The sequence below is a fragment of the Bacillus rossius genome, chromosome 3 (assembly GCF_032445375.1).
Source record: "Bacillus rossius redtenbacheri isolate Brsri chromosome 3, Brsri_v3, whole genome shotgun sequence".
NCBI classification, from domain to species: domain Eukaryota; kingdom Metazoa; phylum Arthropoda; class Insecta; order Phasmatodea; family Bacillidae; genus Bacillus; species Bacillus rossius.
In genome coordinates, this window is record NC_086332.1 from 106,751,058 (window position 1) to 106,774,002 (window position 22,945).

The 22,945-nt window shown below is 35.8% G+C and overlaps 1 protein-coding gene across 9 annotated transcripts in view; it reads right to left on the reverse strand.

The window, feature by feature from the left end:
• The window catches only part of LOC134531113 (transcriptional regulator ATRX homolog), a 258,967-nt gene that overhangs the window by 207,834 nt on the left and 28,188 nt on the right, over nucleotides 1-22,945 (reverse strand). For all 9 annotated transcript variants that reach the window (XM_063366679.1, XM_063366674.1, XM_063366677.1 and 6 more), the window contains 2 exons: nucleotides 13,687-13,815; nucleotides 8,157-8,302 (listed from right to left, as the gene is read on the reverse strand). In XM_063366679.1, coding sequence (XP_063222749.1) covers nucleotides 8,157-8,302; nucleotides 13,687-13,815 — 275 coding nt within the window. The remainder of the gene's footprint in view (nucleotides 1-8,156; nucleotides 8,303-13,686; nucleotides 13,816-22,945) is intronic.

The following is a 22,945-nucleotide window of genomic DNA, read 5'->3' on the forward strand; positions in this document are numbered from 1 at the left end:
TATTATGTAAAGTATATTTTCCTACACAATTTTGGAACACAATAAATAAATTAGCCTTGCTATTAATGGAAACTAATGCTTCAGAATACGCGATTTTGAATAACACGAGCATTTTTAGGAACAAATTAGTCATGCTAAGTGAGGGATAGGTATACAGTAGAACCCTGTTACAACATTTTTCAAGGGGGCATAAGGAATAAACATTTTAAGCAGGAAAACATTATAAGTGGGAAATATCAATTTATCTTTGGTCAGTGTTTTAACTTTTTACCAAAGGACTCATCAAGCTATGTAAAAAAAATTTCATGTTAAAACCACTGATGGGTACGATCCATTCTCGAATTTGCTTAACCAAGCCAACAATTTTTAAATTTCGTCATGCTTCCAGCTTCTATTTTATTTGTCTTTAAAGACACACTGCCACATATCTGTATATTTCTTCATGATTTGTGACAACATTTAAAGTGGGGATGCCTATTCCCAATTCCTTCACCACTTGAAAATGTGTAATTTTAGGATTCCTATCTACGAATTCAAAAAATTAAACTTATAATGAGCAATAGAAAATAATTTAGTTTTTTTTGCCATCATGGAATAGTTGGTAAACCAAAATATTGTAGGAATACATATGTACATATGAAAACACACTCAAATAGCAAGGAATTGAAGGATTTAGTTAATTATTTTTCAAGATAAGTGTGCCGACAGAGAGGTAACTGTGAAAGTTATATACCTTAAACATATTAAATACACAGCGTTTGCCAGCACTGATGTGTAGCACTAGGGTTCTGGCACACTTACATTTTGTTTTTGCATACAATCTTATTTTAACAATCTACCTATGGTATAATGGTGATTGTAACAAAAACATATGTGAATTGTAAAGTAAACGTTTTAACCTGTTAAACTTCACAGATGGGATAAGTGTTGGAATAGTTAAGTTTTTAAAACTTTTTTTTGTATATACTGAATTTTAGAAAGCAAACATAAGCAGGAAATGCAACATTCAGGAAACGTTAAATACAGGAAATAAGTACATTGTTCTTATGGGGAAAATAAAAATATGACATAAGCAGGAAAACATTATAAGTAGGAACATTATAACAAGGTTCTATTGTAGTAAATTATAAAAAAAGAAGTCTCTAAAAGAAAAAAAATGTGTGCTAATCTTTCAGTGTTAGCCAGTAATGTGTACCTCTGTAACGAGCATATTCATATATTCTCTTATTTTTTCATGTTGCAAATAAACTTACAATACAAAACATGGACAAAAAATTACACAGGATTCTTTAAAATAATGCTGAGCGTGATAAATAAACTGATCAATAAAATATTTGCTATGAATGGGTTAGACAAAATCCTCAAATCCCACCGAATTACAGTATTCGAAAGATTCGAGATTTGAGGAGAAAGATTTGAAAAAATACATATACATTGAAGTAAACATAATAAATTCAAAAATTCAACACTGGCAACTTGTAAGTTTACTTGGGTCATTTATCTTAATACAGTAAACTCTCGATTATCCGTGTTAATTGGGACCTTCCGATGCCCGGATAATTGAATGCCCATAATTAAACCCGGATAATCCGTTTCGCCACTTAAAAATGGTGTATTTACTGGCAAAAGAGTGTCTCTTCAGTAGAATTCTGAGTATAAGCAAAGGCTTTGTATACCGTGTCCCAGCTTATTGGACCGTAAACAATACTGGCACTGTGTTGCCGCCATCCTTCTCCTGTCCCCTTTATTGCTACCGGAGGGAGAGCGGAGGGAGCGGAGGGAGCCGCAGTCCCAACTCAGCATCTCCCTCCACCCTTTTAACGACCTAAACCAAACATACAAAGCATTGTCAACATCTGCGTGGGTAGATGTTATCATGCTTTTACATTTAGAAGGCCCTGCCACACTGTCTGATCTACTAGCAAACTGCAAAAGTTTTTCTTCACTTTTACTAATGTCTCGCACGGTTTGGATTCCAATTTCATATTCCTGTGCTAATTTCGCGGCAGTTTCTCCTTTTTTTAACCTGTCCACAACTTCTAACTTCTCTGCTATTGTCAGCACTTTATGTTTCCTTTTACCAGACATGATTACAAAAACAAATGTGCCTGGGAGAACTGATGTAAATAACTGCGTGAAAAATGCCTCTTCCAGCCATCAGGAGTGTGAGAAGATAAAAGAGGTAGAGGGACTTTTTTTTTTTAGCGTGGCGGGGCGCTGTGAAAAGAACGCTTGAAAAGAAATTGAAAAGGGGAGGGGGGGGAGTTGAGCCGGAAGCAGCAGTCAAGGCATTCCTTTTAGGTTTAAAGTGTGACAAATTGATGGGTGAAGGGGCGGGGGGGGGGGGGGGGGGGGGGGTCTGAAGGGTCAGGTAAATAGCTTTGACACAGCAGTAAAAAAAAAAAAAAAAAAAAGGGCAGTGCAGTCACGGCGTAGCTACACCCCGTCAAGCACGGATGACCCGAAAACCGGATAATCCAGGCCCGGATAATCGAGAGTTTACTGTACTTATTCTAATACCATTCCCCAAAATATTCTTTTTTTAATATGTATGTATAAATTAAGTAAAATTACAATACATATCTATAGATGATCTGGTAAACTTAGTTCATGAAACTAATATAAATGATATAAATGATATAAATGATATAAATGTATTTTGGGGTTCCAAAATATGGAGAAACACAAAATTTGCAACACAACAAAATTCTGCAGTTTCTTTGAATTTTTCCATGAAATTTCTTGACTTTTTTGTGAGAAAACCAAGTTTGGCATGAAACAGCTGTTTCAGCGAGTTCATCGACACCATTTCTGAAAATGTCACACAGAAGGTTAGAAATCTTTAATAAAGGAAACAAATTTCAATAACAAAGTATTTCTATACATTTTGAATGTAGAATTTTATTTCCACTACAGTGCCCATCAATTTTATTTATTAACACTACAAAAGCAATATATTGCTCTTAAAGCTGTGTGTACAACTCAAAGTTATACATCTTGTATCTTCATATCCTTGGTTATCCATGGTTATTTAGTGGAGTAAAATAATATATTTTTTTTTTACAGAAAAAGCTGCTATGCATTATACATACATACACACACACACACATTATATATATATATACACACACACATACACATACACACACATCTTTGGTTTTATGTAATTTTTCTTTTATTACTTAACATCACACAAAAATTTAATTTTACATAGAGCAAAACTTGGTTTCCCTGTCAACATCTGAACAAATGTGAAAAATAATACGGTATATACCTATCTTCTCGTTTGACAATTTTAGGAGTTTTATAGGTTAGGCCAAGAAATAATTGCTAATGCTATGTGAAAACATGTTACAATGTGTTTAACATACATTTAGCCTTGTCCCAATGTTTACATTTACTTAAGTTATTACAACATCTAGAAATGTAAACATTGTGTAGTATCTGCCCTGTTTATGCTTAATGATAAAATGTTGGTGTGCTGCTTTATTTCGTACCCAAGTGATTCAACAATGGGTTATTTTAGTTATTTTGGTTAAATTTAACAAAGTTATGGAGATGATATCATTTTTATTTTTTTATATATTTTCTAAAACTTAAGTTGTTTTTACAAAATTAAAAAAATAAGTAATTCTGAAGAAAAGTCTTATTTACAGAGGGAAGAGGAGAACCTTGGAAAGATTTTTTCTTAATTTTCTGGCATATTTTCCCATCATTCTATAAGAGAGCATTGTGATACTTCAAGTAATTCATTGTTTCATCAAATGGTACCAATATAATAATGTGATATTGTGAAATGGGTTGGTTGGTATAGATTATCTACATTTAAAATACTGAAATATAATAGGAATTACCAATTTCAAATGTAGCCAACAACCTCATCAACCGACAAAAGCTATGAAGAAGCATTTGATGTTAACCTTATTTTTTTTTATTTCTTGTACATTATTTCATTTTTGACCCTTGAAACCTAGATTCAGATTCAAGGAGGCTTTCTTTGAGATTCTGATTCAACATTCGAAATCAAGAAAATTTTATTCAACCCATTACATATATTTGTTTTTCAAATACCAACATTTCTGGATGTAAATCACACAAATCACACACATACTTTCTGCACCCGCCGCTAGAATTTGCTTTCTGAATCGTAAACGTTGCTTGCCACCATTAAATTTCGGTAGCAGGTAGGGATGAGCGAAATTGTTATTTTCCAAAACCAGTTATGGCAGTTATGGTTCTGATTGAATAACTGGTTACTTTGAAGGTTAATGTTATAAGTTATTGGGCATGAAGGTCTGTTTTCAATCATTTGATATTCCAATCGCAACGAGCAATTACAAAATCATTACAGCCATCAAATTATGGCGTAGTTTTAACATTTGCATTGTAATTTCCTCGTTTTTTATTCAAAAGAAAAGAATATTTTGTCACAATTGCATATGTAATTAAATATAATTTGATCTAATTACCTTAATTATTTTTATAACTACGAAGAAATTTCTACTGACTGAACGAATGAAGCCTTTATATAATTTAACTCATATTCTGCTTTTTGACATGCAGACACTGTAGACTATTATAAAATTTTGTTTGCCTATTTTGTTAAAATTTACTAAACAGTTAATACTACAAAGTGTCCGCTCACACAAGTTATATTTCTGCCAATCATGTGCATTATAGGCACCCTTCTTCTTTTAATTTTAAAATAATCGATTTTATTTTAACTTTTTATACTTAAATTCTTTGCTCCCTGGCATTTTATTCAGCCCAGTTTACAGCCGGGCAAATTCATTTCAGCGTGTGTCCCCCCCCCCCCCCCCCTCCGGTTCACAGCTTCGCCAATGCTACGTTGCGACTTGGAGTGCTGCTTGAAGCGCCCCGGTCCCATAACCCCCGCTTGCTGTCATGTACTAAGTCTCATTACACGAAGCCATTTCGTGATCAGACTTGCAGGGGCAAGCAGACATTCAGCCCCTGGTGAAGTCCCCGAAGTTTCGCTATCAGCAAGCTTGGGCAACCAGCCTGGTCGAATTCTCGGTGCGACAGACACGTCGCGGTGTTTCGTCGCTTCGGTTCTCACGAACCTTGCAGAATTTCCCCCGCTCTCGCTAGTCCCCTCGTCAAGAACCTAAGCCGGGTCAGTCACCGGTCATTACCTCCCCCCCTCCTCTCTGGTCCATGGAGGTCATAACCCACAGCCCGCTCTCACAATCTCGTCCGCACACCCTGCCGGCGACGAGAGGAATTAAGATGCACCGGACTGCTAAAAGACGTATCCGAGATCCATCTAGCGGAAGTGAGACACTAACCCCTCCCTACCATCCTGGCTGCCAACCTGAAGGCAGCACGGTCGCGGCCATAAGACCTATGTTCAAGCTGAATCGACCCTCGACATGACCGCTCGCCGGGCGAGTTGAGTTCCCCACTTCTCCGTCCACAGCGCGCTGGCCAAGGATGCCAACTTAGAGTGTCTATGGTAACAAGCGCCGATGAATACCGAAGGCTACCCTCCCCCCCCCCCCCCCCCCCCTTCTCTTTCAAGGGAGACTTGGCTTTTTAATTTAGCACCCCAACCGCGCCCCAAGGTCACTTTTCCTAGGGCAGCCAACCGCGAACGTCTCCGGTCAGCGACTCTCCTGACTTACGCGAGAATTAGAAGACCGTCGATCAATCAATTGGAATGTAGTCTACTACAGTTAAGGCCTCAAGTGCCAATTTACTATTTTTAGATTTTAGTCTGCCCTATGTAGATGCAAGTTTAATATTTTTTTTTTCTTCTTCCAACTTTCTTCGTATCCATTGTAATGTTGCAAGATCCCTGCCCTCCTAGCTAAATATTGTTCTTTTAAACTGTTTTCATGCATGTAAACATTCCTTAAAAAGTCTTGCTAAGAATATTTTTACCATTTTTATGTATTTTAGGTTTGATATTTGCACTTTCTTTTTTAAGATTGTACTACGTATTTTAACAGACATTTTAAATCATTACTATTTTTTATGTAATTGTTCACAAATAAGCCGCTGTACTGGATTTTTGCCTGTTTTGGCCTACTTTTTCAGGTTTTTCAAATAGTTTAATTTTGTCAAGTAATTTGTATTATGATTGCTGTTGCATAATGATTCTAGAACAAGGGACTGTGTCTGGGGTGATGTGTAGAAAGAGAGAGGCATAAGAGGCCTGTAAGTGCAAGTGAGAACGAAACAGTGATTCCCCAGTAAGAGAGAGACTGTAACGATATCTCATCACTGCGTGGGAACTGAGTGATAACTGCTGTCTCACAGAGGGAGAGAGAACGAGAATGTAAAGTCCCTGGCTCTGTGTATACAAAACTGTTTTCAAAGTATGTTGCGTATTCATATTGGCTTGTGATTTGTAGTGTGATTGAAGTGTGTGTGTGATTGGTCAGTGAGGTCATGTGACTGCCTTTCCTGCATGAAGGAACCAGTGCCATGATCTCACCAGTCGTCTGTAGATCGCTGCACAACGAGGGCGCGTTCGGTGGCTTCTCACGACACATGTAGTAATTGTGGAATAGAAAATTTAACGTCGGTAGCTCGAGCCATGCCAAAGAAAGTAATTTACACAGTGGTTGTTTTTGGAACTCTTTGGACATTTTTAATTAGAAATTGCTGCTACCGATGTCGGCGTTTGGCTCATGGCGAAATTCATTTTCGCTGGGTGCGGCCACGTTTGAGGCCGCACTGATTTCGTGTACTTACAGTAAGATGTTACTGAAGGACTTAACATACGTTATTTGTCATTAATTCTCATCGCCCGAGCTGCGAGCAAATCTCGACAGGCAGATATACGTGTTGAATGAGTGAGCAAAATATTGAAAGTGATTGGATTCGGTTGTTTCGCCTTTCGGACAATAAAACTTTATAATTTAAAAGAAAGAAAATCTTTTTATTTCATTAAGCGAACCGTTACACCCTCATGGTTTCCTAAGCCAACCGTGTGCTACCGCGCCGGTCTGTAATTTTTTTTACCATTATAAAAAACTAAACCTACTTTTGGAAAACACTCGTTTAAAAAAAATTGACTGCCCTTTAGTTCTTAAATAAAATTATACAATAAAAAAATGACTAAAAAATATATATATTAGCAGCCTCAAGACACTTCTACAGGAAATTTCTTTGCCGAGTATATACTATTAGGTAATATGTGCATGCACTGCACGTTCATAATATAATGTAATTTTATTTATATTAAAGAACATTTTTTAATTACTGAAATTATTAGATTTGAATCATTTATCCAGTCTTTTTTTTTTTGCAACAAGTTTTTTAGTTACTGAAATTATTAGATTTGAATCATTTATCCAGTCTTTTTTTTTTTTTGCAACAAGCCACTGAAAATGTATTTCATGTTGTGTGATTGCATGAAGTTACCTGTAACTCGAAATTTACATGTTTTAATGATCCTTCATGATGTTAAAATTTATAATTTTGACAAAATAATATGCCAACTTAGCATACACAATCACTTTGTCCATTTTTCTATTTAATTTTTGAGTTTCAGGAGTCTAAATAGGTCATATTAAAGAAACAATTAAAGAAGCATAGCTAATTCAGGAGAACATTTATATAAAAAAATCAATTATTCATAAATTATTAGGGATTCAACTCTTCTAAATAATGCAAATGGGTTGAACAATGATCACTTAACCAACACCATAAGTAGAGATTGAGTGCAAATATTTTCTGTAAAAATATAACTACATACATTATGTTCTGGAAAATTTTCCTTTTTCCTTCAACAACATTGTTTTACATACTTTATAATAGGTTGATATACATTATACAATACTTTATTTTCTGCATATTGGTAGGTAATGTTTAGATAACAATTTTTTTGTTCCTATCAGTTGGTAAGCGGGTAGCATTAATCCTACTCAACTATTAAATGTTAAGTAAGCCATTACACTGTAAAGAAAGACCAAATGTATGTTTTGTATTATTGTATAAAAAATATTTGATAAAATTAAAAAAAAAAATTCTGAAAAAGTATAACTTGGAAAAGTTTTTGCAGAAATAACTTTTCCGCAAAACTTACATCTCTAATCGTAAGATTTCCTCTCTTGCTCGATGATACACTCTTAACTGCGGAAAGGCACCAGACATGACGCAAGAAGAACAAAGTGAAATGCCCTCACCTCTTCTGCCGAATGACGTACTTGAGGGCCGCTGCACATGTTCCCCTCAGCCTCCACAGTGGCCGGCTGTTGCAGATGAGGCACAGCCAGTCCTCCTGCTCCAGATCGACCAGCACTGAAGCGCTCATGTTCCGCTTGATGCAGGACTGGCGAGCACAAGGGACCACACTAGCTCCTGCTCAAAGTGCTAACCAAGCTTGCATCCCTGACACTGCACTGCTTATCAGTTCAAGTAATACAACTGCTAGAACCTGAAGTACACCTGATCGATACTTGCAGTATTATATTTTTAAAATACATGGCTACAGCGTGCAGTAAAGATTCTGTACATTTTAAGGCACAGCATTTCATAGCAAATATCACTGGCCATTTGCAGAATCAACATTCATGGTTTGCTGAGTACACATATATTTATTGGATGCATATTTCTAAAATCTCATATTCGGGAATAAAAAACAGTTGCAGTTGGCAAGATTTTGCTCTAGTAGAGTATTGAACAATGAAAAAAAATTGTAACTAGAAATAAACTGGTACTATATTTTGGACGGCCACGATCTCTTGCCAATGCATCGAGAACATATAGTGCAAACCAGAAGTCTGTCTTGCAAGCTGGGCAGCATAGTTATATGAAAATGAGGTGCTCAGAACGGACCAGCATGACCAAAGGCGGGGCAATATACAGCTTACTCTGCACAGCCCATCTCACATCAACTGTTTTAAAAACGTCTAACATTATAATGACACTGTTGAATGTATCTATTGAATAAAATCTGTTGGCCCTGCATATTTTTATTTTTTGAGAGTTTTAATGAGCTCCAGTAACAATAAATTATGGATCATTTTATCACATCTAACTCCCCTATATATCAACCAAGTAGCCATTTTTATGTCACATTTTCATAGAATTCCTCATTATTGTTCACCATGTTTCTTCTATGTAAACTTTTGGACTTGAATCCTGTGTTGCACACTTCAATAGTGTGGCACTTCATTTTAAAACCCACAAATACATTCGTACTGCCTCTCTGTCAAACTCAATTTTACTATTCATGCAATATGACTGCTTCTTTTGAGCAAAATCATGTAATTAACATTTCAAGTATTCAGTTTTGCCAATATTAAATCATAATGGATACAAAGTCCAAAGTTTGTCACATTCATTTATTTCATAAAATAGTACCATGGTCCTCATGCTGGAGTTTTTAGTAGCATGTAAGATAGAAGTCACGTGGTATTATTCAGAATGATACACAGTTTTGGTATGCTGGAACTATTTGAGTTGAGTCGTGTGTGACTAAAACACACCAAGAATACATAAATAACATCTAAAAAATTTGTGAATAGATATGAAAACTTTAACATGCAAAAAATTTATAAAAACATTTTTCAGTAGCTAAATCAAATTAAATTGATTAAATTATCACAAATAAGAATTACTTAAAAACATAAAGTAAAATCAAGTATGACCATAAATGCAAATGTACAAAAATGCTGTCAAATAGAGACAGTTGTTTACAATCGAACAGCTATCTAACATCTGAAAAATATAAACATATGAAATGCCATTCAAACTCATTGAAACTGGGTAAAAACAAGAACTAAACACTATACCTTATTAAAATTGAGAAAATGGTTCAAATCACCAATAACAAAGAAAAAAATCTAATTCTGTTACAAAATCAAATTTAGAAACTTTTTTGTTGCAATACATATTTTGTGAGTTATTGCAGCATTTTTTATTGAGGCCTAAGTAAAATGCAAGTGTTTGCACACCAATGGTTAAATAAAGTTGATAAAGTTGTTGAAAAATGGCTTGATTTTAAGTTTTTCCAAAACTGGTTGAATGGTAAAAAGTTAATACGAGATGACACATACGAGGTATGTTCAAAAAGAAACCAAACTTTTGCGATAACATCTTTACTGCTCATTGTACAACATGTTAAGCAATATCTCCCTTAAAGTAGCCCCTCCACTTGTGATACACCTTTACCAACATTTCTTCCATTTTTGGATAGAAAGCCTCCCGGAACGCTCTTGATGGGTGGCGGGCAGGTCTCTTGTCGCATTGTCCTGAATCTCCTCTGTGGTTTAGAAACAATGTCCTTACAGCATAGTTTCAAGTTTAGGAAACAGTGAAGAGTCTGCTGGGGCTAGGTCCAAAGAATAGGGTGGATGGGGCACAACGGGAGTGATTTTTCGGCAGACAGCTGCAGACAAGGAGCAACGCGTTGAGCCAGTGTATTGTCATGATGCAACAATCAAGTCTGGTTTCCCCATAATTCAGGCCTCTTCCTGCGCACAGCATCCCTCAAATGCATTTGAATTCCCTGGTAGACTTCTTTGTTTACCACCTCACCACGTGGCACAAATTCCTGATGGAGAATACCTTTGCAGTCAAAAAACACAACCAACATCACCTTAATCTTTGACGGACTCATGCGTGCCTTATTTGAAGGAACCCTTCAGCGACAACTGCACCTTCGTTTCAACATCATAGCCATAAACCCACGTCTGTTCACCTGTTATGATGTTCTTAAGGAAGTTTTCATTGGCATTGGCAGTGTCTAGCAGATTCTAGCTGATTTCAACAATGTTTCAGATCATCAGTCAAAAAACATGGCACACATTATGCGCTGACACGACGCATCTCAATTTTGTCACTCAAAATTTGATGGCATGATCCTCAGCTGATGCCCACATCATCCGCAACTTCTAAAACAGATAAACGATGATTTCCACGAATTGCAGCACGAACTCTCTAGACATGGTCATAATCTGTTGATATGGAAGGTCGTCCAGGCTTGGGAAAGTCATGACCGACTTTCTGCCATGTTCAAAATACTGTTACGATCGCGGATTCGTAAAGGATAGCCCAATTAAGGATTTTATCACTACACAGTTTTATTAGTGCCACTATTTACGTCACTAACAAATAATCTAAAAATGCCAAATAATCAATTTCACTTAAAAATTTTGCTTCCCCAGTCACTTGTTTCTTACAATCCACACACCTCGCTGGGCCGCACCTCTGGCGTAACTCTCGCAGCAGCACTCCTCGTAGGTCTCCGCCGTGGGACTTAGTTGCTGCACTTGCCTTCGAGGAAGGATCCACTCGATGCCTCGCTCGGAACTTCGTTCGGGACTACGCCACGCCCGCGACATTATCGCCCAGAACTGGACTATCTGCCCTGGAACCTTCGTCCAGGGACTTCGCCGCTCTATCACCCGGAAACTCCGCTGCGGGAAAACTCCAAATTCCACTCACTCACTCACTCCCTGCCCTGTAACATTCGTCCAAGGACTTCGCCCCTCTGCCGCACCCGCGGCACTATCGCCCCGAGAACTCCGCCGCAGGAGAACTCCCGACAGAACTCTGACTGACTCTCAGGCCGGCGACCTCGTCTTATATATCAGCCTTGACGCCTTCTCGAATTCACGAACGCAGCTGGGGCCAGTCACGTCATTCCGCGCCAACCCGACGGCAGAAAACTCTCGAAACACGTGTCGGCGGCTTGCATAACTCCGCAGCTGTCAGGTTTCGGATGTCAAACTAACAGCGCCGCGCGGGGAGCGGAGGGAAGGAGGGGGAAAGCGGCGCTCCCTGTAATCTACCGCGCGCGGCACATCTCATGTTACGGCATCCATGTGATGTCAGTGGCCGTGTGGGGCCGCCAGCCAGCTCTGCACCTGCACGTGTCGCGGCCTTGCTCACGTTCGTAACAATACTTAACACACTCACAGCACTGAGTGCAACTCATACAGTCCTTCACGTATGCTTGGCTAGGCAACTGAAATGTCTCTGTAAACGTTTTGCCAAGTCTGTAGAAAAATTTCACACATTAATGTTCTTCTTCAAGCTCTTTCATTGTTACTTTGGCACTAATTCGATAAACGACTTGCTCAATTCAGTGGCTGTAACTCGTAAACTAACAGTCATAGCAAAACAAGGCAAATAACTGTGTGTCTAAACCTGTCACTACCACTAGGTGGCCGCAGCGCGCTCCCTCTGCCGGTTGGCATGTTATTTCAAAAGTTGTGTTTCTTATTGAACATACCTCATACATGTATACAAACACACAGCCAAAAAGACCAAAAGGTTATCTAATACTTAGCTTTTATTTTCTTTGGGAAATAGGCTAAAAATATAACTAACATACACAGAATGTTTCAGGATAATTAAGTAACTAAAAATATCCTTGAACATTGGATGAAGCACATATTGAATTATTACGTATCACTTTACCAAACAACTCCTGTCATTTTCTTTTGCATAATGGCTAAAAAAAATTTATTTATCTGCACCTGTAAGTTCCAAACTCAAATCATCATGCCAAAATAAATTCTTATGAACTGTAGCCACAAGTTCAAAAAAAAAATAGCGGTAAATATGTAGTGTACGGATAAGCGCCAAAAAAAATCCTACAAATCTGAAATAACTTTCATCATATGCTCTTTTACGTCCTCTTTTCATAACCGCCTGCGGAGATAAAAAATTCCAATTACTTTTGGAGATATCGCCGTTCTTATTTTGCAATAAAAGACCTATGTAAACATTCAACATTGGCATTTTATATTTTGCCGTGTGCGCGTGAATGCCTAAACAGAAATTTTCCATTAGGTAAGGTTAGTTACATTATAAATACTTCAAATTAAACTGAAATTAAAAATAATATCAATTTATTTTACTTGTATAGTTTTAAGTATTTATAATGTAACTGACCTGAACTAACAAAACGGGACAAAGGTAGATTAGGTCAGGTCAGCTACGTTATAAATACTTTGAAACTGAACGGACATTAAAAATAATAAAATTAATTTTAATGGTTGTTTAGTTTTAAAGTATTTATAATGTAGCTGACCTGACCTAACCTAACAAACCGGAACAAAGGATTAACAGTAGGAACGAACGTAATTTTTTAAAGCATAAAAATTTGAAATGTTAAAAACTCACCTAAGTTGGAGGCGGCTTATTGGTTCATTTGAATATTGGCCTATCACAAACTATCACGTGACAACATTATCCAAAAAAAAAAAAAAACAATTGATACTCGTAAACAAAAAACAATTGTGTACGCAGTGTGAATGTGCAGGTATAGTGATTAAAATTTAAAAATTCGATATCTCCAAAAGTAATTGGAATTTCTTAACTCCGCAAGCTGTAATGAAAAGAGGACATAAAAGAGCATATAATAAAAGTTATTTCAGATTTTTATAATTTTTTTTACAATAATTAAAATTTAAAAATTCGATATCTCCAAAAGTAATTGGAATTTCTTATCTCCGCAGGCGGTTATGAAAAGAGGACGTAAAAGAGCATATAATGAAAGTTATGTCAGATTTGTACGATTTTTTTTGGCGCTAATCCGTACACTACATATTTACCAAAATAGTTAAATGCAAACCTCATGAAGCCCATCATTTTGAAACCAAGTCAAGAAGTAAGTTAGATGGAGTTGGAGATACAAACAATGGCTGTATCTAGCCAAATGAACAAGAAGTACGAACCGGCAGAAGTAAGTAACACACATACCTTGCAGAATGCACAAGGGCACTTTGAACAACAGTACAGAGTGCCGCCTTGCCCGCACCAACGGCAGTACTTGTCTGTGCCATCTTCATCTGCGGAGAACTCCCCATCACCAAAGAAGTCAAAACACTTCTACAGAACAAACAGAAGAATGTTTTAGAACAGATATTGAAAAAAAATTACATAAAAATTAACTATAAAATTGTATGTGAATATATAAATTTTTTGCTAAATCTAATTCAACATAAGTATGTATCTTTGTAGTCAAAGTGACACAATTATACATATGACCATAAAATTAGATAACTCCTTTCAGCCAGTTATAATATATATATTAAGTTGTACTTTTTTTTTAAGTCATGCAATATGCATTAATATTTTATAACTGTACACATGAACCATTTCAAGTAACAAAGCCATGCAGCACAGAATGAAATAAATAAATAAAAATGTAGAAATTCGTTTGTTCAAAATCTTAAATCTCCGAAAGTTCACCAATGCTTTGAAATTTTGACACAACATTGCATTCCTAAACATGTGTGATAGATGTGAAACTTCTTTGGCAATTCAAGCTTTGATTCTTAAGTTCTCTCTCTATATCTCTTTGGTGTCAGAAACATTTCAAAACAATGTTTCACAAAAACATCGCATAAAAATTTGGCCTTGAAATTGTAATCTCTTCGTGCCCAAAAAGTATCACTTCAAAAATTAAGTAATTAAATATATAAGAAATGTGTGCTTCTCTTTTCTTTCTTTTCCATCTAGCCAGATAGCCACAGCAATTCGTGGCCGGGTACAACTGTGTATGTACATATATAAAATTGGATGTTGGTATGTATGACGTTGATATACTCAAGACACCGTTTGACCGACTGCCATGAAAGTTAGCACATCGAAGTGTTTTTACACGCTCTATATTAGCTTCACCTGTATGTTTGTTTGTTTGTTTGTTTGTTTGTATGTTAGTAACCCACTCCTTTGGGTACGATTTTGACCCACTTTAAACGGCCAGATTTCATTCAAACTTTGTAGATTTATCGAGGACCAATGACAATACACTAATTTGATAAGATTATTCCATTATTTCATGAAGAAGGTTTTTATGGTATTCATTTTTTTTAACTCGCCGCTAGATGGTGCTGCAGCACATCAACTTCTAAACCGTTCAACCAATACCCATGTGTAAATTAATTTTTATAACAGAAAATCATAGGTCATAGACATACAAACAGTTATTGTGTGTCATTTCTCTATGTCCGCAACACTGTCATATAGCACTAACCATTTTGCTTTAACTCGCGGTAGTGCAGCTAGTATGTGTGTGTGTGTGTATATACAAATGTAAATGTTCCTTTGTTTAAAGTCTTAAATCTTCAAAAGTTCTTCAAAAATTGCTTTAAAATTTTAAAACAATGTTGCATTAAAATACTACATCAATGTTTTGATTCACCTATGTAAACCTGTTATAGGTAAGAATAAATATAAATATTTAGTTAGGTAAAAATATATATACAAATGAATGTGTGTTCATCTTCTGATTTGTAAAGATCAAGATATAGATAGGAAGATATAGGCATAGAGAGAGAGAGGGAGATATATAGATATTAAGAAAGATATAGAAATAAAATGAGGGATATGCAAAGATTAGAAGAGAGATATAGGTAGGGATACAGATTGAGATATAGATATGGAGAGATATATACAATAAGAGCGATAGAGTTATAGAGACATAAAAAGAGATTTTTATCTATATAAATAAAAATGTAAATGTTCGTTCGTTCAAAAACTCAAGTCTAAAGTTCTTCACTGATTGCTTTGAAATTTTTAAACAATGAATACACAAGTATTTTTATATACCTATGTCACACCTATGACAGGTAAACGATAATAATACAGATAGGTAAATATATATATATATAAAAATTAATGTTTGTGTGTTCATCTTCTGTTTTGTAAAGATAAAGATAGGAATATATATACATAGAGTTAAATATATATGGAGAGGTATAGAGATTGAGAGCAGGAGATATACAGATATATATAGAGATATATGTGTATAGAGATAGATATAGAGAGGAAGTAAAGAGATGGATAGGGATATATAGATAGAAACAGATAGAAACATATATATACCTATATATAGATTTTTATACATAGAGAAATATAGTGAGATTTATAGAGATGTGTGTGTGTGTGTATGTGTGCGTGAGTGTGCGTGCGTGTGTGTGTGTGTATATGTGTACCTACGTCAAACAAATTACAAAAAAAAACTGTGAGCTTTCTCTTTTCTTTCATTTTTCATTTAACCAGATTGAGCCAGAGCAACACGTGGCCAGATACAGCTAGTATGGAATATTTATATTTTAAAGGGTTGGAGGTGCATTTAAACTGGCTTACATTATTTGTTCACTGCAAAGTGAAGAAATATTTTTTTAAAATCAATACTTCCTGTAAACATGCATCCAAAGTTAAATTACTGCCGCCCCCTTTCCCAGTAGTGCAACACAGAGTGTTCTCATAATAATTCTTTAACTTACCCACTGGTGCACATGTTAGCCAAGTGCATGCATTTAACATTATTGCATTCTAAATGCCCCAAACAATACAATATAAGTGCAACTAAAATCTAAATATGTATTACAACAGATTGAAAGGATCTTCTAATTAGTTCAGCCATTTTTACATTCAAGCCAATGAGTACAATGGGGGAAGAAGGAGGGGGGGAACAATTATACACTCAATGTACTCATTATTTAGAATAATTAATCTCAGTAACAGTAAAACTATTGCACCCAGTTAAAGTCCAACGAGCAAAGAACACGTACTTTAATAACAACCTTCAGAAAACGATTTTCACATCACTACATTCATAAACTGGGTACAGTACAAGTACATTATTTCAGACACTTCGTGCAACAGCAATTTATCACCAAATCCAAAAACTTTACACCAGTTAACTTAATTTGGCCACTATACTACCTTATCATGAAATTAATAGTTTGGTTATTCAATCCAACCTTCTTAAATAAAATTGCTATGAAACTGTAAAAGTAATAAATTTTGTATTTATACATGATCAAGAAAGATTCTGCGTAGTAACTCCTCTGTGATGACTGGGATGCCAAAACCAGTTTAAAATCTAGTGATTGGTCGAATCCACCTTTTTACAGATTTTTTTTGCCAAAAACTCAAATTCTTAAAGACTCTTAAAAGAGTCCAAAGTCAAAAGACAAGTAACTTAAAGTTTTGAAAAAACATTCCACGCTTTTAATATTATTTTTTTAAATAACACATTTACAAGTTTAGGGTACAAACAATCTATTTTTATATCAAAAATGTTCCCTGATGTGCTAAACAAATATTCCCAGAGCATTACAGCAGGTGGCATATACAAACATTTCTATGATAGCTTATGTTAGAGATAAATAATGTAGTCCTTGTGAACTACACATGGGTCAGTGTTTGAATTTCTGAATTTCCCTTCCACAAATACTTATCTTCAAATCTTTTTCCGATGATGGTGTTTTGAAAAGTAAAGATACACCACAGACAGTGGGAAAGAAAAAGTTTTGGCGAACAAATTGGCAACACTGATTGTACCCTTGAGCTAACTATTTATCCTCACTGTCAGTTTTTATTTCTACACTGGTGTGGTTTGAGTAGCACATGTTTATAATGGCTGTGTCAACTCAGAATCCCACCAAATGTGAAGTGCATTCCATCATACGTTTTCTTCATGCAAAAGGTAAATGTCCAGTGGATATTTACAATGAAATTGTTTCCATCTATGTTCACATTATAAACAGGCAAAATGTCCTCAAGAGGTTTGCAGAACAGACAGGCCATCTACCATTTGTGATCTCTGATGTAATTTGAGCAAATAGGCGACACAAATTGAAAGAATGACTACTCTTTACGAAGCTGTGACTTTGAAATTAGGATACTGGAAATTGTGTGCATGCTGGGTTCCAAAAATAAAATGGAAGAACACAAAAATAAGAGAATGAGCTACACACTCGACTTCCTCACATACTATGCAGAAATAAGAGTTTTTTAATTACATTGTTACTGGTGACGAGACATGAGTTTATCACCACACATCAGAATCCAAGCAACAGTCAATGTGAAGGCACCATACAAATACCCCAAAAGTCACAAAATTCAAAACTTCAATATCAGCAAATAAAATTGAGGTCGGTCCCACCGGGAAAACACACCACTCAATGCAAGCTTCAACTCTGGTTACCTAGTTTACACACACAAAATTCCAAGGTAAACAAGATGAGCCAGATGGGACCTAACCTGCATGTTAAGAAATCAAAATCAAATGAAAGATAACCTAATGGCAGGAAAAACATCAACAAGAAAATAAGTAGGTTAACTAAAATCGTTTTATTGTGTTCTTCAAAAAGACAAACATTTACGGCAATAAATAGATAATTATCATGTTTCTACTTTTATCGGTTGTTGGAAAACAACACAATCCAAAATATAGTAAAAATTATAATAAGCCAACTAAGCAAAAACATTTATGACTGTATATCTCAACACAATTATACTTGCCCAAATACATATATCAATATAATTTAACTTAACACAGGTGATTAGAGAGCTAATGAAAAGAAAACTATTAATTGAAAGAAACATGGCCGCCACAAGAGCATTCAACAAACTCTTTAACACTAATTGTAACCAGAAAAATATCGCAAGAAACACCAACACCTATCCCTCACTTAGCACAACTAATTCGTTCTTAAAAATGCTTGTGTTATTCGAAATTGCGTATTCTGAAGCATTAGTTTCCAAAAATAGCAAGGCTAATTTAATTAATGTGTTCCAAAATTGTCAATGAAAATGAACTTTACGTAATATAAATGCGTAGAATAACACTCAACTATAAATATGCCACACCATTAGGGCTGGGCGATTAATCGAAATTTACGGTTTTGATTTGATTCCATAAATAATTGAAATCAAATCTTTCGTTTAAATTAAGATTCTAAAAATTTGAATTTTGGCTAGGTCATTTGCATGGTGACAATTTCCCAACATTCAGTTCATTTTGCTCATAAAGGTGTCGAATATAACTATGTATGTATGTACGTAAAACCTCAACGAATATTCTATTTATCGACGTTCTTTGTATGTACTACGAACTTTGGTACTGCCAAACAATATTGATACATAATGCAATTTTTACCTCTCATCCTGTAAATAACAACACTCATTTTGTTCAAAATAGGAAAAATTCTCTTTACTACAAACAAACGACATACACATTAATTATGCAATTGGAAAGTCCTCAAACCAATCGTAAAATACATTTTCATTTCTGGGACGTGATTATAACCTTGATCACCGAAAGCAGTAAATAAATAAGCTTTAAGAACATTAGCTTCATAGATACTATATCGACGTGCATGCAACACTTCCCACAAAATGGCTTCCGAATTGAGTGCCTGCAATTTAAGCGCTAATGGTGGCAGACTTTAGTACCGTGGCTTGGACATGAAAAACGTCCGACTCTTCCATCGAAGCTGTGCATACAACAGCAGTTGTTGCACTGTATCTGTGATAACCACTTTTTTTTTGTTTTGAGGATCCGGTACTGTGTATTTTGTTTATGTATTTTAATGACGTAAGTTTGATAGCTACATATGTGGTAATTGTGTTCTTTGTCTTTACATATATTCCTCGACTGCAGTATCACGCATATTGACGGCGACATTAATGGAAAATGCAAGTGTGATAGTTGTGTAGCAATGAGAAATGACCCATTATGTTTTTTTTCTTTTAACATGTACAATACTGTGTTGAGTTTCTAGCGTGAAAACAATCTTTGTTTTGATTGCAGAAATGAGTGAAAACGTGAAAGGTGTATTTAAACCTCAAAGTGCAGTTTGGAAATTTTACGAAAAAGTGTCCGAAACTCATTCAAAGTGCAAAACATGCTGCAACAAACTTAAACAAGTTCACGGGAGCACAACCAGCATGGCGAAACATCTCGCAAAACACACAGACGTATATTCAGAATTTTTAAAATTGTAATCTCAAATGAAATCTGTGGTACTTCCATCTTCATCTGTACCCAAACATAAAATTGTCCAGCAGACATTGCAAACTGCATTTTCTAGGCAAGAAAAATATGCTAATGATCATCCCAGAGCAGTTTCCATTACTAATAAAATAGGCAAAATGTTGGCAACAGATCTTCAACCTTTCAGCATGGTCCAAGATACAGGTTTTAGAGACCTCATGTCACTGGTTGAACCAAAATATAGCATGCCTGACCGTAGAACATTTGCAAAGCGTGTGATACCAGATCTTTATGAACATCATATTGAAAGAAAAAAAAAAAAAAAAAACTGGCAACAGACATTAACAACGGATTAAATTCCATAGCTTTAACCACAGACATGTGGACTTCACGAAGTAATGATTCTTTCTTATCATTAACAGCTCACTACCTTGATGAAAATTTTGTACCTTCACATTTGATGCTGGAAAATTCTCCCTTCACAGGTGAACAGACTGGAACTGCAATTGCACATACCTTAACTGGAATGTTTGAAAAGTATATCATTCCAAACTCGCTACCAGTATATGTTGTGTCGGACAATGCCAGAAACATCAAGTTGGCATTGTCAAAGACACCTTGGACTGACTTCAGTTGTCTGGGTCATACATTACAACTGGCAATCAATGATGCAAAGAAAGAAACGCCTGGAATTGAGACCCTTTGCAAGAAAGCTCGTGCAATTGTAGGGCACTACAGACACAGCACACAAGCTAGTTCAACGACTCCACGATCTTCAAGTTTTAATGAAAATATCTGAACACTAGTTAATTCAAGAAGTTGAAACTCGCTGGAACAGTGAATTTGCCATGTTGCAGATACTTGCTGAACAAAAAGAACCAATTTCAGCAGAAACCGCATCATCTGGATCCATTGACAATTTGAATTTAAATGAATGGAAACTAGCTGAATGTATTGTTAAGGTTCTTGAACCTATAAATCGTGCAACTCTAGAATTCAGTAGCCAGAATTTCCCAACAATTTCAATGATTATACCCATCATAGATGGTATTAGAAATATGCTACATTGTTTTGTATCAAAAGCAGAGTCGGAAGATGGAATTTTGTTTGCCAGGAATCTGTCGAAGGCTATGTTATCAAGGTTTACACATATTAAACTGACGGGAGAATATGTCGCAGGCATGATTCTTGACCCCAAGTTTAAAGCAGTTCTACTTGAAGCTCACGAACGAGAAAATAAAGCTTATTATTCATTTTCATAAGAATTTTAATGTGCCTGCCGAATGCATTCACGTACAGACAGGACAAATTGAATATCAGGCTGGGCCATCTGTAAATATTTGGAGCAATTTCGAGGAACAATGTGCCAAGAATGAATCTTGTTTCGTTGAAGCATTCAGTGATCCGGTGGAGCATGAGATATCAAGATACCTCAATGAACCTGTTGAGAAAAGACATATTAACACATACGACTGGTGGAGAGAAAACAAGACTGTATACAAATATTTTTCAGCTGCTGCCAGGAGATTCCTATGCATTCCTGCAACAACAGTTCCCAGTGAACGTTTGTTTTCTGCTGCTGGAAACATTGTAACATCTCGAAGGCAATGCCTCTCGCCAGATGTTGTTGAACAGTTATTGTTTTTACATGAAAACATAAATGCTAATTAGCAATAAAACTTATAGTGTCAATAACAGTGAAATAATTAATTTCTTATTCAGTTTATTTATGGAAAATAGAATGTAAGCTTTTGAAAAATGTACACTATTTCCTAGTACCAGTTTAAAGGGCATTTATATTCAAATATGTAAGAAATTAGTGTAAGTAATATCATCTGTTTGTAATATTGTTTAAGGAATATATATCTAAAGATTAAAGAATGTTTGCCTACATTGTTATTAACTTTTTTACACTTTTTTACCTTATGCATTTGCTCTATAATTAATGAATCGAATGAAATTGAAATTTCAATATTTTTAAAGTAATTTGAATCGGAATTGAATCGGAATGAAATCTGTGGAATCGCCCAGCCCTACACACCATTAATCTTTATATGCCTCCTATTGCAGTATGTATGACAAATACGACACCGCGTCGCGTATCTTTCCAAACAATCCTTTACTGACAGTGAAACCGATATTAATGTCCAGATAATTACATTTAAATTTTCAAAAATTAAAGTGCTTGCAGTGTCTTATCGCATAATGGTCACACAATTTATAATAAGATCAAGTTTCAAACGTAGCGGTGTGATTTTTATGCAAAAAAAATTTGTTGTTAGGTAAAGTTATTCATAAAAACATAACACATTCATGGAAAGTACGTTTATTTAAAAAGTAGAGTATAAAAAAGAACACCAAACATTTTAAATTAATAAGTCATGCAACAAAAACCTTTCTTTAACTTTAAATAGAAAAACAAAATCTGTGACCTAAATGCGAGCCTGAACAATGCATAACTATTGTCGTAGTACACCTTGAAAGAGTGCGGGCTATCAAATGCAGTAAACTTGGCACAAGACAGAAAGCGCACATTACATGCAATCGGCGAGATATCAATATCAATATTCTACTACGTATGCGCGCTCTCTACGGGAAGCAACATAGCTTAAACATGAATGATACCAACTAGCGCTGGCTACATTTTTATAAACGGTACACCGCGGCGACGCAGGTGAACATATAACGGTTATAACATTTAAAAACGTTTTTAAAAGAAAATTGTGCGCACAGTTTACTTGCTTAAAACTAGAGTGCGACCAGCATAAGCGTGGCCTTCATGACAATCTGGGTGCCGTAATACTTCTAGTTTTGTCTCAAATACTTGAACACGATGCATTATGAGTGATCAAGCAAGTACAGTTACTGGCAGCTGAATGGGCAGACGTTGCTTTTGTTTGTATGAATTCCTTGCCCCTGGCTAGATAGACCGAGTTCAAGGCCCGGTCTGGGGCCAGGCGACTATGGTACGGCACAGTGGCATACGCGCGCACGTAAAAAAATTTGGTCCTTTCAACTCCATAGCAGCAATTTGTACAACAGCTGATAGCATAGCCAGACCTGCGCGTGCATCTCTTCCCGCCTTGTTTGGCTCTAACTGTATGCCACAGTACATCTGTTATTTACAGAAGTTGAAACAGACTTCGTGGCATCGTGCCCGACTTTTTTTTTTGCCTGTGGAGATTTAGTGCTAACTGAAATTTACAGATGTGCCTTTCAAGACTG